Source organism: Emys orbicularis, chromosome 15 (genome assembly GCF_028017835.1).
Source record: "Emys orbicularis isolate rEmyOrb1 chromosome 15, rEmyOrb1.hap1, whole genome shotgun sequence".
Classification (NCBI taxonomy): domain Eukaryota; kingdom Metazoa; phylum Chordata; order Testudines; family Emydidae; genus Emys; species Emys orbicularis.
In genome coordinates, this window is record NC_088697.1 from 2,467,455 (window position 1) to 2,479,702 (window position 12,248).

Below are 12,248 nucleotides of genomic sequence, written 5' to 3' on the forward strand. Positions count from 1 at the left end.
TTGACACCAGCTGGGTTCTGGCCCCGTTGACTCCAACGGAGAGACACCCATTGATACCAGCTGGGATCTGGCCCCATTGACTCCAACGGAGAGACGCCCATTGACACGGGCTGGGATCTGGCCCCGTTGACTCCAATGGAGAGACGCCCATTGACACCAGCTGGGATCTGGCCCCGTTGACTCCAATGGAGAGATGCCCATTGACACGGGCTGGGATCTGGCCCCGTTGACTCCAATGGAGAGACGCCCATTGACACCAGCTGGGATCTGGCCCCGTTGACTCCAATGGAGAGACGCCCATTGACACCAGCCGGGATCTGGCCCCATTGACTCCAGTGGAGAGACGCCCATTGACACCAGCCGGGATCTGGCCCCATTGACTCCAACGGAGAGACGCCCATTGACACGGGCTGGGATCTGGCCCCGTTGACTCCAATGGAGAGACGCCCATTGACACCAGCTGGGATCTGGCCCCGTTGACTCCAGTGGAGAGACGCCCATTGACACCAGCCGGGATCTGGCCCCATTGACTCCAGTGGAGAGACGCCCATTGACACCAGCCGGGATCTGGCCCCATTGACTCCGATGGAGAGACGCCCATTGACACCAGTCGGGATCTGGCCCCATGGACTCCGATGGAGAGACGCCCATTGACACTGGCTGGGATCTGCCCCGTTGACTCCGATGGAGAGACGCCCATTGACACTGGCTGGGATCTGGCCCCATTGACACCAGTTGGGGTCTTTCCTCTGCCGACCCCCATCACTCTTCAGCCCGCTGTGCTAGGCCCAGAGGAGGGTCAGCCAGGAGACACGGGCTCTGCCATGCCGTCATTACCCCGATGACGCCCCAGCAGCCCGCCCCCGTCATGCCTCACCCAGCTGGTGCGGCAGCCCAGACATCTGTAGGGACCTGGGCTGAGTGCCCCCTGGCAGAGCCCCAAGAAGCCCGGGAGAACGCTGTGGGGAGCTGGCAGGGTTCACGCTGGCGCCCTTGAGCGAGGGAGTTTGCGGCAGCCAGCTCGGGGGCTGGAGTCAGATTCTAGTCTTGCCAGGGGAGGATCTACGGCCAAGAAGGCTTCCTTACTGCCTGGCGAGCGCGGCCGGCAGCCGTCCTGGCCGCGGAGAGCGAACACCTCCAGCCCTCCCAGAAAACCCAAGCCGGCGCCAAGTCTATTCAAGTGGAATTCCAGGCCCGGAGCGACGGGAGCCGTGGTGGCTGCCAGCTGGTTCCCGGGAGGAATTAAAGGCATCGGTAGTCGCCTAATTAGCCCTCGGAGCTGGTTCCCCGAATAGCAGAAGCACTCAGACTGGAGCTGACTTCTCAGTGTTTTCCATCAGGGGTCTCCTCTCCAGCTTGGCTTCCCGCAGGCCTTTGGAGCGAGCTGGGTGTCTATTGGCTCCTTTCAGCTGTGTCAGCTTTGGTCCTCCCCCGGGCCCAGAGACCAGGGGAGCAGCCCTGGATAGCGCTGGCGGTCGCGTTTCACCAGGCCTGTTCTTTGCACCCAGCATCCTTTGCGCCGCTGAGGAAGGGACCTGGTCGGATCCACTTCAGAGGATTGGCTGAGGCGCCGACTACTGGGGACCACCCCACAGACCCCCACTCCCAGCCAGGGGTGGGAGGCAGCATAGGCTGGGAGGTAGGAGATGTGGGTTCTGCCCACCTCCTCCGTGCCTCAGTTTCCCTGTTTGTAAAACAGGGATAATATTCGTCCTGGTCCTTTGCAAAGGACCCCCACCACTCAGGATGGAACAATGCTGCCGGGACCGATTGCCTCTAGGGCCCGAACCAGAATATCCCCACAAGCGGTGGCCTTTTTCCCTACTCCCCGAGGCCGTAGCTGGGCTGGGAGCGCCACCTGGTGTCTGATTTGCCAAATCAGCTCTTTCCATGAGTTGGATCTCGAGAGGTCTGGCCTCCACTAGGTCAGTCCACCGTGGGCGGACATGGAGAACAATTGGTCCCCGTCCTTTTTATAACAACCGTCTTACGGCTTTGAAGACTGCGACCGAGTCCCCCCCTCGGCCTTCTCTTCCCAAGACCTTTCCAGACTACGGTGTCCCTTGCAGGAGTCTGATTTGTCTTGTGTACCCCCAAGTTTCACCTCAGTAAAAACTACTTGCGTACAAAATCCCACATAAACATACCAAAGTGTCACAGCGCGCTACTACTGAACATGTGCTGACTTTCTCATTTTCACCCATATCATTATAAAATACATCGGTTGGAATCTAAATATTGTGCATATATTTGCATACAGTCTATAGAGCAGTATATAAAGACGTCGCCATATGACATTTTCGTTTGTACTGACGTCGCTCGTGCTTTTTATGTATGGGTGGCCACTTTATATCCGCAAACTGTGTTTGTGAATCATAGAATCATAGAAGATTAGGGTTGGAGGAGATCTCAGGAGGTATCTAGTCCAATCCCCTGCTCAAAGCAGGACCAACCCCAACTAAATCATCCCAGCCAGGGCTTTGTCAAGCTAGACCTTAAAAACCTTTAAGGAAGGAGATTCCACCGCCTCCCTAGGGGGAACCCATTCCAGTGCTTCACCATCCTCCTAGGGACATAGCGTTTCCTAATATCCAACCTAGACCTCCCTCACTGCAACTTGAGACCATTGCTCCTTGTTCTGTCATCTGCCACCACTGAGAACAGCCGAGCTCCATCCTCTTTGGAACCCCCCTTCAGATAGTTGAAGGCTGCTATCAAATCCCCCCTCATTCTTCTCTTCTGCAGACTAAACAATCCCAGTTCCCTCAGCCTCTCCTTGTAAGTCATGTGCCCCAACCCCCTAATCATTTTTGTTGCCCTCCGCTGGACTCTCTCCAATTTGTCCACATTCCTTCTGTAGTGGGGGGCCCAAAACTGGAAGCAGTACTCCAGATGTGGCCTCACCAGTGCTGAATAGAGGGGAATAATCACGTCCCTCGATCTGCTGGCAATGCACCTACTTATACAGCCCAAAATGCCGTTGGCCTTCTTGGCAACAAGGGCACACTGCTGACTCATATCCAGCTTCTTGTCCACTGTAACCCCCAGGTCCTTTTCTGCAGAACTGCCGCTTAGCCAGTTGGTCCCCAGCCTGTAGTGGTGCCTGGGATTCTGCATAGGTCACGTTTTTTCTAAAGCCCTGAGCGTTTTGTTGTTGTTGCTCTTCTCTGGATTCTCTCCAGTTTGGCCACGTGGCTGTTAAAGCCCAAAACGGGACGCAGTCCTCCAGCTTGACAGCGCGGAACAGTCACTGTGTCACGAGCCCTTGGCGTGCTCTGTAAAAACGGGGTGCAACTCCGAACTGATCCTTTATCAACAGGATCGGGCTGTCGTTCTAACCGGAATCATAGACGGGATCTCGAGAGGTCGCCTAGTCCAGTCCCCCGCACTCATGGCGGGAGTAAGTATTATCTAGACCATCCCTGACGGGCGTTTGTCTAATGAAGAGGGGGAATACAGATGATGTGTGTACTACAGAGCAGAAATGGTCACAAAGAGAGGGGGCGTTGCCCCTCTTAAAACCCAGATGGTTGTTTCCGTTCAGAGGAGAAATGGATGATAGAAGTCAGATATCCTCTTAGGTGCCATCCTGTTCGTTTACCAATAATATCCACCAACTCACAGTCTTAAATTTTAAATCAAGATGGGATTTCTCCCATCTTCCCCCGAGATCTATTCCAGTTCAAACTGGAATCACTTTGGGGAAGTTCTGTGGCCCGTGTTGTACGGGAGATCAGATGATCTCGGTGGTCCCGTCTGGTCTTGGAATCTGTGAATCTCTAAGCCCGCCTTTCTAGCCAGCAGTAGCGTAGCTGGGGGGAAGCGCGGAGCGGCCTTGTCAATTTCTTGGCACCTTTTTACTCACCCTGGAGAACGATTGGGAAAAAAAAAGGCGCCATCCACTGCGGCGCTTTTATTTTACTCACCCGGCGGTGCTCCGGGTCTTCGGTGGCGGGACCTTCACTCGCTCCGGGTCTTCAGCGGCACTTCGGCGGCGGGACCTTCAATGCTGCCGAAGACACCCAGAGTGAGTGAAGGGCCCGTCGCCGAAGACCCAGAGCGCCACAGGGTGAATAAAAGCGTGGGTGGTGCCTTTTTTTTTTTATTGCTCTCCCTGTTCCCTCCACCTGGCTACGCCACTGCTAGCCAGCCCTGTGGCCCAAGGAGCTCTGTCCCTTGGCCTCCTCCTAGGACACGACTGCCTTTCTCTCGCTTTCTGCTGGCTTGCTGTCACTCTCTCTCTCCCACGCACACTGCAACCAAATCAATCCCATGGAAACACCCTTAGCTTTTGCTCCGCATTGCTTTGGGCGTTGGCTTCCTGTTGTTTCAACTCTCGCTGCATAGAGGGATATTTAATTGCTCCTTTGGCTTAGCCCTATGAGCCTTGGCATTGGCCAGTGTTGCATGTTTCAGATGCAATAAAACCGCTATTAGAAAATACCTGCCCAGAAGGGAAATTTCATCCTCTCTATTTGTGTTTATGCCCTTTCTCCTGTCTGATGAGATCATATAAATGTCTGAGTGTGCGCAACAGGGTAGCAACTCCTCAACCTCTCTGTGTATCCCACTACAGCGGGACAGAGCACCACCCTGACCGGGTGTGGGCCGTCCATCTAAATGAAACGTTTGGGCTCATTTGGAATGTCGGATCATTTCTTTTCCCTTGATGCGAACAATTCGGTGAAACCGACACCAATTCACAAAACGTTCATTGGCGACGCCAAATCCGTGGTTGTGGTGGGGGGCGGAGGCTTTTTGGCTGAAAATTTTTGCCCCGCGTTCGTCTAAGGGCCTCTCCTATTCCAAGTAGGTTTTGAGAGATGTCAGTGTTTTATCTGCTAGCTGACCTATCTCTCGAGTGGGGCTTCACATGTGACTAAGGCTCCATTATCTCTGCCTAATGTGCTTCGTGCCACTTAGCTAGTGCATTAGGAGGCAGGGTGGTAAATTATTCAGACTCAAGGACGGGTGTCAACATAAAAGAACAAAGAACATCCTTCCTCCCTGTTTTGCCAGGCACTGAACAGACACACCCGGTGACCGAGATCAGGGTCCCTGGGGTGCAGGGTGCTGCACAGACAGGTAGCGAAAGAGACCGTCCCTGACCCAAAGTGCTTACAACCTAAATAGGGAAAACAACGGGGTGCGAGGGGAAACCAAGGCACAGAGCGGGGCAGGGAGTCTCTCGAAGTCGCGGAGCTGAGACCAGAACCCAGGCATCCTGCGTCCCAGTCGGTCCCCCTTGCACTGGCCCACACCGCCGCCTTCTCTTGCCCTTCATTCGTGACCTGGCCCCGTCGGGTTCCCACCGCGATTTGGGGCGTCTGGGTTCTGTCGCGATACAACTCTGCAGCCGAGGCGACGGTTTGCTAACTTGCAAGCTCCAGCGGCTTGCAGTGGGTCTCCCCGCCTGGGAATTTGGAGGTCTGGGGGTTGCTGACGCCCGGGACCTTTCTCTGGGCCTGTTTCCCGACGCTCTAAAATAGGAGTAATGAGGAACACTGCTTCAAGCAAAGCCTGTACTGGTGCAGATTGGTATCGGTGCAGGCTCTGGCTGCTTTCTTAACTTAAGGCTAGGTCTACACTACAGCGGGGGGTCGACCTAAGATACGCAACTTCAGCTACGTGAATAGTGTAGCTGAAGTGGCGTATTTTAGGTCGACTTACCTGGCTGTGAGGACGGCGGCAAGTCGACCGCTGCCACGCCGCCGTCGACTCCGCTGCCGCCTCTTGCCGCTGAGGATTTCCGGAGTCGACGGCAGAGCGATCAGGGATCGATTTTATCGCGTCTTCACTAGACGCGATAAGTCGATCCCCCATAAACCAATTGCTACCCGCCGATCCGGCGGGTAGTGAAGACGTGCCCTTTGTGAACACAGAAATATGCTTGTGATCATAAAGTCTTAGCACCTTTCGGTGCTGTTTTGCTGGTGAGCCGCTGTAGAGTCAGCTTTTGCTTCCTTTGATGCCGGTGTAAATCTGGAACGTCTCCCTTGGCTTCAGGGATTTACGCCGAGGTAACGGAGGGAGAGGAATTTAATGCTCCGGATGTGTTTCTCCTCTGACCTGGCTGTGAATTGGTTGCACTCCCAAATCGCGACTTTCATTTCAAAAGCAAAACCAAAGTCTGGCGCTTTTACGGCGGCCCAGAAAACACTCGCTTCACTCTGAGGGTTATCCGAGGCAGCCTGAGTCTGCAGAGAGCCTGAAACCAAATCCGCCTTGGGTGCGAACTGCCCCTAACGGGACTGACGCAGCCACATGTGCCTGAGAGGATAGCGCTGGGGGGGAGGGAGCTTCCCGGAGATTAGCTGGTGTCTGCAGAGAGCCTGAGCCAGTTGCTCAGCGAGGTGTTGAACTAAGCCTGTGCGTCTCCGAGGGTGCTAACTCCAATGGCAGAGACGGCATCGGTGCCGACTTCGTGGGTGCGCCGGGTCTGGAGCACTCACGGGAAAGAAAATTGTGCCAGCAGCCCCGCTGACCAGCTCCTCCGCCTCCTCGCCAGCACCTGCCAGTGATGAGCTGTTCGGCAGCGTGCAGGAGGCGCTGGGGGGAGGCAGAGGAGTGGGAGCAGGAAGAGGCGGGGCAGGTGCTTGGGAAATAGGTGGAGCGGGGGTGGGACCTGTGGCAGAGCAGGGGCAGGAAGAGGCAGTGGGGAGAGGCGGGGCAGGGGCAGGAAGAGGCAGTGGGGAGAGGCGGGGCAGGGGCAGGAAGAGGTGGGGATGGAAGACGCAGGGGGAGGGGGTTGGTGGAAAGGGGTGGAGTGGGGGCAGGGCCTGGGGCAGACCAGGGGCGGGAAGAGGCAGGGTGGGGGCAGGAAGAGGTGGAGAGGGGGCAGAGCGGGGTCGGGAAGAGGCGAGGTGGGGGCGGGAAGAGGCGGAGAGGGGGCAGAATGGGTCGGGAAGAGGCGAGGTGGGGGCAGGAAGAGGTGGAGGGGGGCAGAATGGATCAGGAAGAGGCGAGGTGGGGGCAGGAAGAGGCGGAGAGGGGGCAGAATGGGTCGGGAAAAGGCAAGGTGGGGGCAGGAAGAGGTGGAGGGGGGCAGAATGGGTCAGGAAGAGGCGAGGTGGGGGCAGGAAGAGGCGGAGAGGGGGCAGAATGGGTCGGGAAAAGGCGAGGTGGGGGCAGGAAGAGGTGGAGGGGGGCAGAATGGGTCGGGAAGAGGCGAGGTTGGGGCAGGAAGAGGTGAAAGGGGGCAGAATGGGGTGGGAAGAGGCGGGACGGGCAGGAAGAGGCGGGAAGAGGCGGAGAGGGGGCAGAATGGGGTGGGAAGAGGCGGGGAGGGGGCGGGAAGAGGCGGGGCGGGGGCAGGAAGGGGGAGGGGAGGGGGCGGGAAGAAGCGGGGCGGGGGCAGGAAGAGGCGGGGCGAGGGCGGGAAGAGGTGGAGAGGGTGCAGAATGGGGTGGGGCGAGGGTGGGAAGAGGCGGGGCGTGGGCAGGAAGGGGGAGGGGCGGGGTGGGGGCAGGGCCTGGAGCGGAGCAGGGCTCGAGCACACCCGGGAACTCTTGGCACGGCAGCGGGGTGACCCATGCTGCTGCTCGTCGCAGGGAGCCTGCAGGGGGTGGGGGGCGCTCAGATCTGGGGGGTGGGAAGGGGGGACTCTGCTCCCAAAGGCCCGGCCGGCGCCACGCTCACCCTCCCCCCCGTTTTGTCTCGTGCCGCGCAGGCCTCTCATTGCCAAAAAGAACCCCAAGATCCCCATGTCCAAGATGATGACCATCCTGGGCGCCAAGTGGCGGGAGTTCAGCGCCAACAACCCCTTCAAGGGCTCGGCAGCGGCTGTGGCGGCAGCGGCAGCGGCGGCAGCTGCTGCCGTGGCCGAGCAGGTGTCGGCCGCCGTCTCGGCCGTGGCTACCGAGCCGCAACCCGCTCCCATCCGCAAAGCCAAAACCAAAGAAGGGAAAGGTGAGTCGCCCGGGTTCCCGTCCCGCTTGTCTTCTGTGGGGTGAGGGAGGGGGTTGGACTACATCTCCCATGATGCACCAGGGCCAGGGACTATGACGATGCACTGCTTCTCCTCCCCCAAGACCATGGGGGAGCATTATGGGGGATGTAGTCCCACCAGGGACCCCGGACTACAGAGGGGAAGGGGCGCATGAAGCACCCACCACTACAATACCCATGATGCTTCCTGCCCGGGTATGCCCATGATGCACCCCTTCTCCAAGACCACGGTGCATCATGGGATATGTAGTCTGACCAGGAATAGTCCTCTGGCCTATAGAGGACAATAGCTGCATGGGGCACCTGCAACTACAATTCCCATGATGCATCAGGGCCGGGAGAGGAAAGGCCCTGTGTCTCATTCCCCTCCCCACCCACCTGGACTCCTGGGTTCTCTCCCCAGCTCTGGGAGGGGAGTGGGGGCTGGTGGGTTAGAGCAGGGGGGGCTGGCAGCCCGGACTCCTGGGTTCTCTCCCCGGCTCTGGGAGGGGAGGGGGGGCTGGTGGGTTAGCGCAGGGGGGCTGGGAGCCTGGACGACTGGGTTCTCTCCCCAGCTCTGGGAGGGGAGTGGGGGCTGGTGGGTTGGGGCGGCTGGGAGCCCGGACTCCTGGGTTCTACCCCCAGCTGCTTGCGTTGTGACCTATGGCTGGTCCCTTCCCCGTGCCTCAGTTTCCCCTTCTGGGACAGGAGGCCGGCCATGCCTGTCCAGGAGGTGGATTTGGAGCCTTTGTCTCGCTTTCTTTGACAAAAGGGCCGGGTCACAAAAGGCGGAGCAAGAGCCCTCGCGTGCCGGAGATGAAGAGGAAGATGAAGGGGAAGAGGATGGCTCCCCTGAAGATCAAGCTGGGCATGATCGGGGGGAAGCGGAAGAAGAGTAGCTCTGTAAGCCACGCCCCTGGGGGCCGTGGGCGCGGGGGGAGCCAGGGGTGGGGGCTGGGTGGTCAGGAGGGAGGTCACGCCGGGTCCCCAACTCTCACGAGGTCTCCCCGGCTCGCATCCATGCTTCAAAATAACCAGGTTGGGACTCGGGGCACCCGACCGACCCATGCCCCAGCAGGGTCCTACATCCCAAGTCCCGAGAGAAGCCCACTTGCCTTTGGTGCTTCCTGCCGTCACACCTCCGTCACGACCCGCTGCCCTGCCCTCCCGGCTTTCGGTAACCCCTGGGGGAAACTGAGGCACGCAGGCGCAGCCTTCGGACTCGACGTTAAGAGCATTCCCAGGCGAGCGCTGACCCAGGAGGCCGGGAAAAGCCTCCGTGGTGCGAAGAACCGCGGGCCGCAGTGCCCGAGTATTTGCAGTAATGGGTCCCGACAGGCGGGCTTTTTATCCCCGGCCTCGGGGCGCCGGGTAGGGCACGGCCTGTCCCAGCTGGGTCTCGTGTGCGACCGCGGGGGCCCCGCTAATCCATGGCCCCGGTCTCTTCGGTCCCACCGATGCCCCTTCTGTGCCAGGTCTGGGGGGAGGTTCAATGACCCCACGTGACCCGCCATCCGTCCCCGTTTCCCCCCCCCCTCCCCGTTTGTGCCTCTGGCCGAGCCCCTCCTAACGAGGGCCGCTCTGGTTATGTACAGCATGTGTTTCAGAGCGACGAGGTGGGCGAGATGGAGGAGGAGTCTGACGTCGACAACTCCAGCGTCCACAGCTCCTCAGTGCGCTCCGACAGCTCGGGGCGGGTCAAGAAACTCAAGCGGGGCCGGCCTGGCCGGAAAAGGAAGAAGGGTGAGCGTGGCCCTGGCAGCTGGGCGGGAGGAGCTTTCCGGCCAGGGGCGGGGCTTCTGGGGATGGGAGGGGCTTTTGTAATGGGGCGGGGCTTCTCAGGGTGGGAGGAGCTTTTACCCAGGGGGCAGAGCAGATATGTCCATTGGAATGACAGCCCGTGGGCCGAAATTGATTGAGAGACGCTCCAGCTGTCGCCGGCTTGCAGCAGAGGGGCTTCTAGTGTACCAGAGAGGGCTAGATGAGCCCAGGGGTCAGAGCCAGTGTGCCAGGGGGTGAGCCGGGAGACCGCGCTAGATGGGCACAGGGGTCAGAGCCTGCGTGCCAGAGGGCGTGCCGGGAGACCGGGCTAGATGGTCTGACTCGGGCCAGCAGTCCCTAAGATGTAGCTCGCCCCGGCTTGTGCAAAAAGGCCCCGGTAGCTTACAACTGTGACTCAGTGCGATATGCGTAGTATTCAAATACTTGACGTGCATCAGTCCAGGACCCCAAGGTAGACAAGCTGGGATGTCGGCCATTCACTTCCAGGCTTCAGGGCATGAGCTGTTTGAAGGGGTCAGGTAGCATCTTCCAGCACTCCTTAAAACGGAAAGGCCCCATGTCTCATTCCGTGCCTCCCCGTGCCAGGCAATTCCTGCCCTGGGGCCGGATGGGAGCCGGCGCCCCCTAGAGGGGACAGGCCCCTGCCCCATTCCCCGCCCCCCTGAGCCAGCCTGTGGGTACGACAGTGATGCAAACTCTGACCGTTATTGTATTACAGCGATCTCTGCAATCCCAGTCCAGGATCGGGGGCCCGTGGTGCTGGGCGCTGCGCAGACGCATGGTGAGAGGCTGCCCCCCACCCGGACGAGCTGTTCCAAGGCTGGGGAGGGATCGTGGTATCTCGTCTGACCTCCTGGGGGACACTTCCCTGAAGGAATTCGAGTGGTTGAACCAGAGCGTCTCTAGTTCCTATAATAACAGACTTTAACTCCTATCTAGCGCTTTCCAACAGCAGATCTCAAAGTGCTTTCCACAGGAGATCGGTGTCATTATGTCCATTTAGAGAAAGGGAAACTGAGGCACGAGGCGGCAAATTGCCCAGTGCCAAGCTGGGAACAGAACCCAGTTCTCCTGTGTCCCGGTTCAGTGGGTTTCTAGCTTGTTTTGGTAAATTTCACACTTCAAATTGGGTTTTTTTTATCGATTATTATTTTTTTTTTAGTTAAGTAGCCTGTAGAGAAGCCCTGAATAGATAGAGGCTAAGTGGGGAAACTGAGGCACAGAGGAAGTGACTTAACGCAGCTGGGCAGGGATAAAGCGCAGGACTCCCATGTCCTCCATCGAGCCAGACTTCCTCTGCTCCTAGTACGGACAATGCGGGAATCTTTCGATGAATCGTTTCTTCATCATCAGAAAATGCCGATTTGTGAAATCTGAAAGCATTCAGAACAGGTTGGGCTTGGGGGATTTTTCCGACTCAACCAAAATCCCAAGGCAGAGGGGAGGGGTTCGAAACCGTCGAAATGAAAAGTTCCAGTCGGAAACAACTCTTTGTTCAGAAATCTGAACTAATTAGGCTGCGAGGGGAAAAGAGCTCGCGATTGAAACGAGTCGTTATGAGATTCTCCAAATGAATCATTTTGATCGTCCCAAAACGGAAAAAAAATTCTGATTGTTCCGTTCTCGATTGGTTTTTTGAGAGGTCATGTTTTCGACCCGATTCAAGGCAGGGGAAAAAAACCGTGAACTCTCAAAAATATTCATGGGGACAGGAGAAATCTTGAAATTGTGGTTTCCGTTCTTTGGTTCGAAATGCCGTTTTGTTTAGAATTCGACTGGGAAAAGGTTGAAGTTGGGAATATTTTCAACATTGAAACTAGTCAAAATCATGAATGTTTTTGAAAGGGAAGTGAATTAGATCCCAAAAGGTGGAAATCAGCCACATTTCAAGCTGATTGGACTGAAAAAGATGAACATTTTCCGCTGGAAGAACGGTCAGAATCGCAAACGCTTTTGAAACATGAGCTAATTGGACTACAAACAAAGTTTGGAAACGGTCCAAATTGAAACCAAAGTTTTAGAAAGTCGCCAAACAGATTATTTCGATTGACCCGACGTGAGGAAAAAAAGTTTGGTCAGCCCGCCGCGAGCGGTGAACTTCTGAGCTTTTCGGCCTGGCCCGAGACGGGATCGCTGGGTGGGGATCCTGACCTCGCGGGGATGGGAAATCCGTTTCCTGGCCTGCGGGAACGGCGTGTCCCGGGAGGTCTGGGCGCCGCCTTCTGCAGCATCTGCTTTTGCGTCCCCTCCCAGTGCCGGGCGAGGAGGAGGTTGACGGCTACGAGACGGACCACCAGGACTACTGCGAGGTGTGCCAACAGGGCGGCGAGATCATCCTCTGCGACACCTGTCCCAGGGCCTACCACCTGGTGTGTCTGGACCCCGAACTCGACAAGGCGCCCGAGGGCAAATGGAGTTGTCCCCACTGCGTAAGCCGCCCCTGTTCCTTCCTGGCCGCCCCCCTCGCTCCCCGCCCCCCTGCCCGCCTAGGTACCATCCCTGTGCCCCGTAGACCCCCCCGCCGCCTTTCCCAGGAGGGC

General features: G+C 57.9%; 1 protein-coding gene across 1 annotated transcript in view; it reads left to right on the forward strand.

The window, feature by feature from the left end:
* The window catches only part of CHD3 (chromodomain helicase DNA binding protein 3), a 62,144-nt gene that overhangs the window by 20,547 nt on the left and 29,349 nt on the right, over window positions 1-12,248 (forward strand). The window contains exons 5-9 of the mRNA XM_065417167.1: window positions 7,670-7,908; window positions 8,699-8,829; window positions 9,522-9,669; window positions 10,775-10,789; window positions 11,962-12,137. Of these exons, the coding sequence (XP_065273239.1) occupies window positions 7,670-7,908; window positions 8,699-8,829; window positions 9,522-9,669; window positions 10,775-10,789; window positions 11,962-12,137 (709 nt within the window). The remainder of the gene's footprint in view (window positions 1-7,669; window positions 7,909-8,698; window positions 8,830-9,521; window positions 9,670-10,774; window positions 10,790-11,961; window positions 12,138-12,248) is intronic.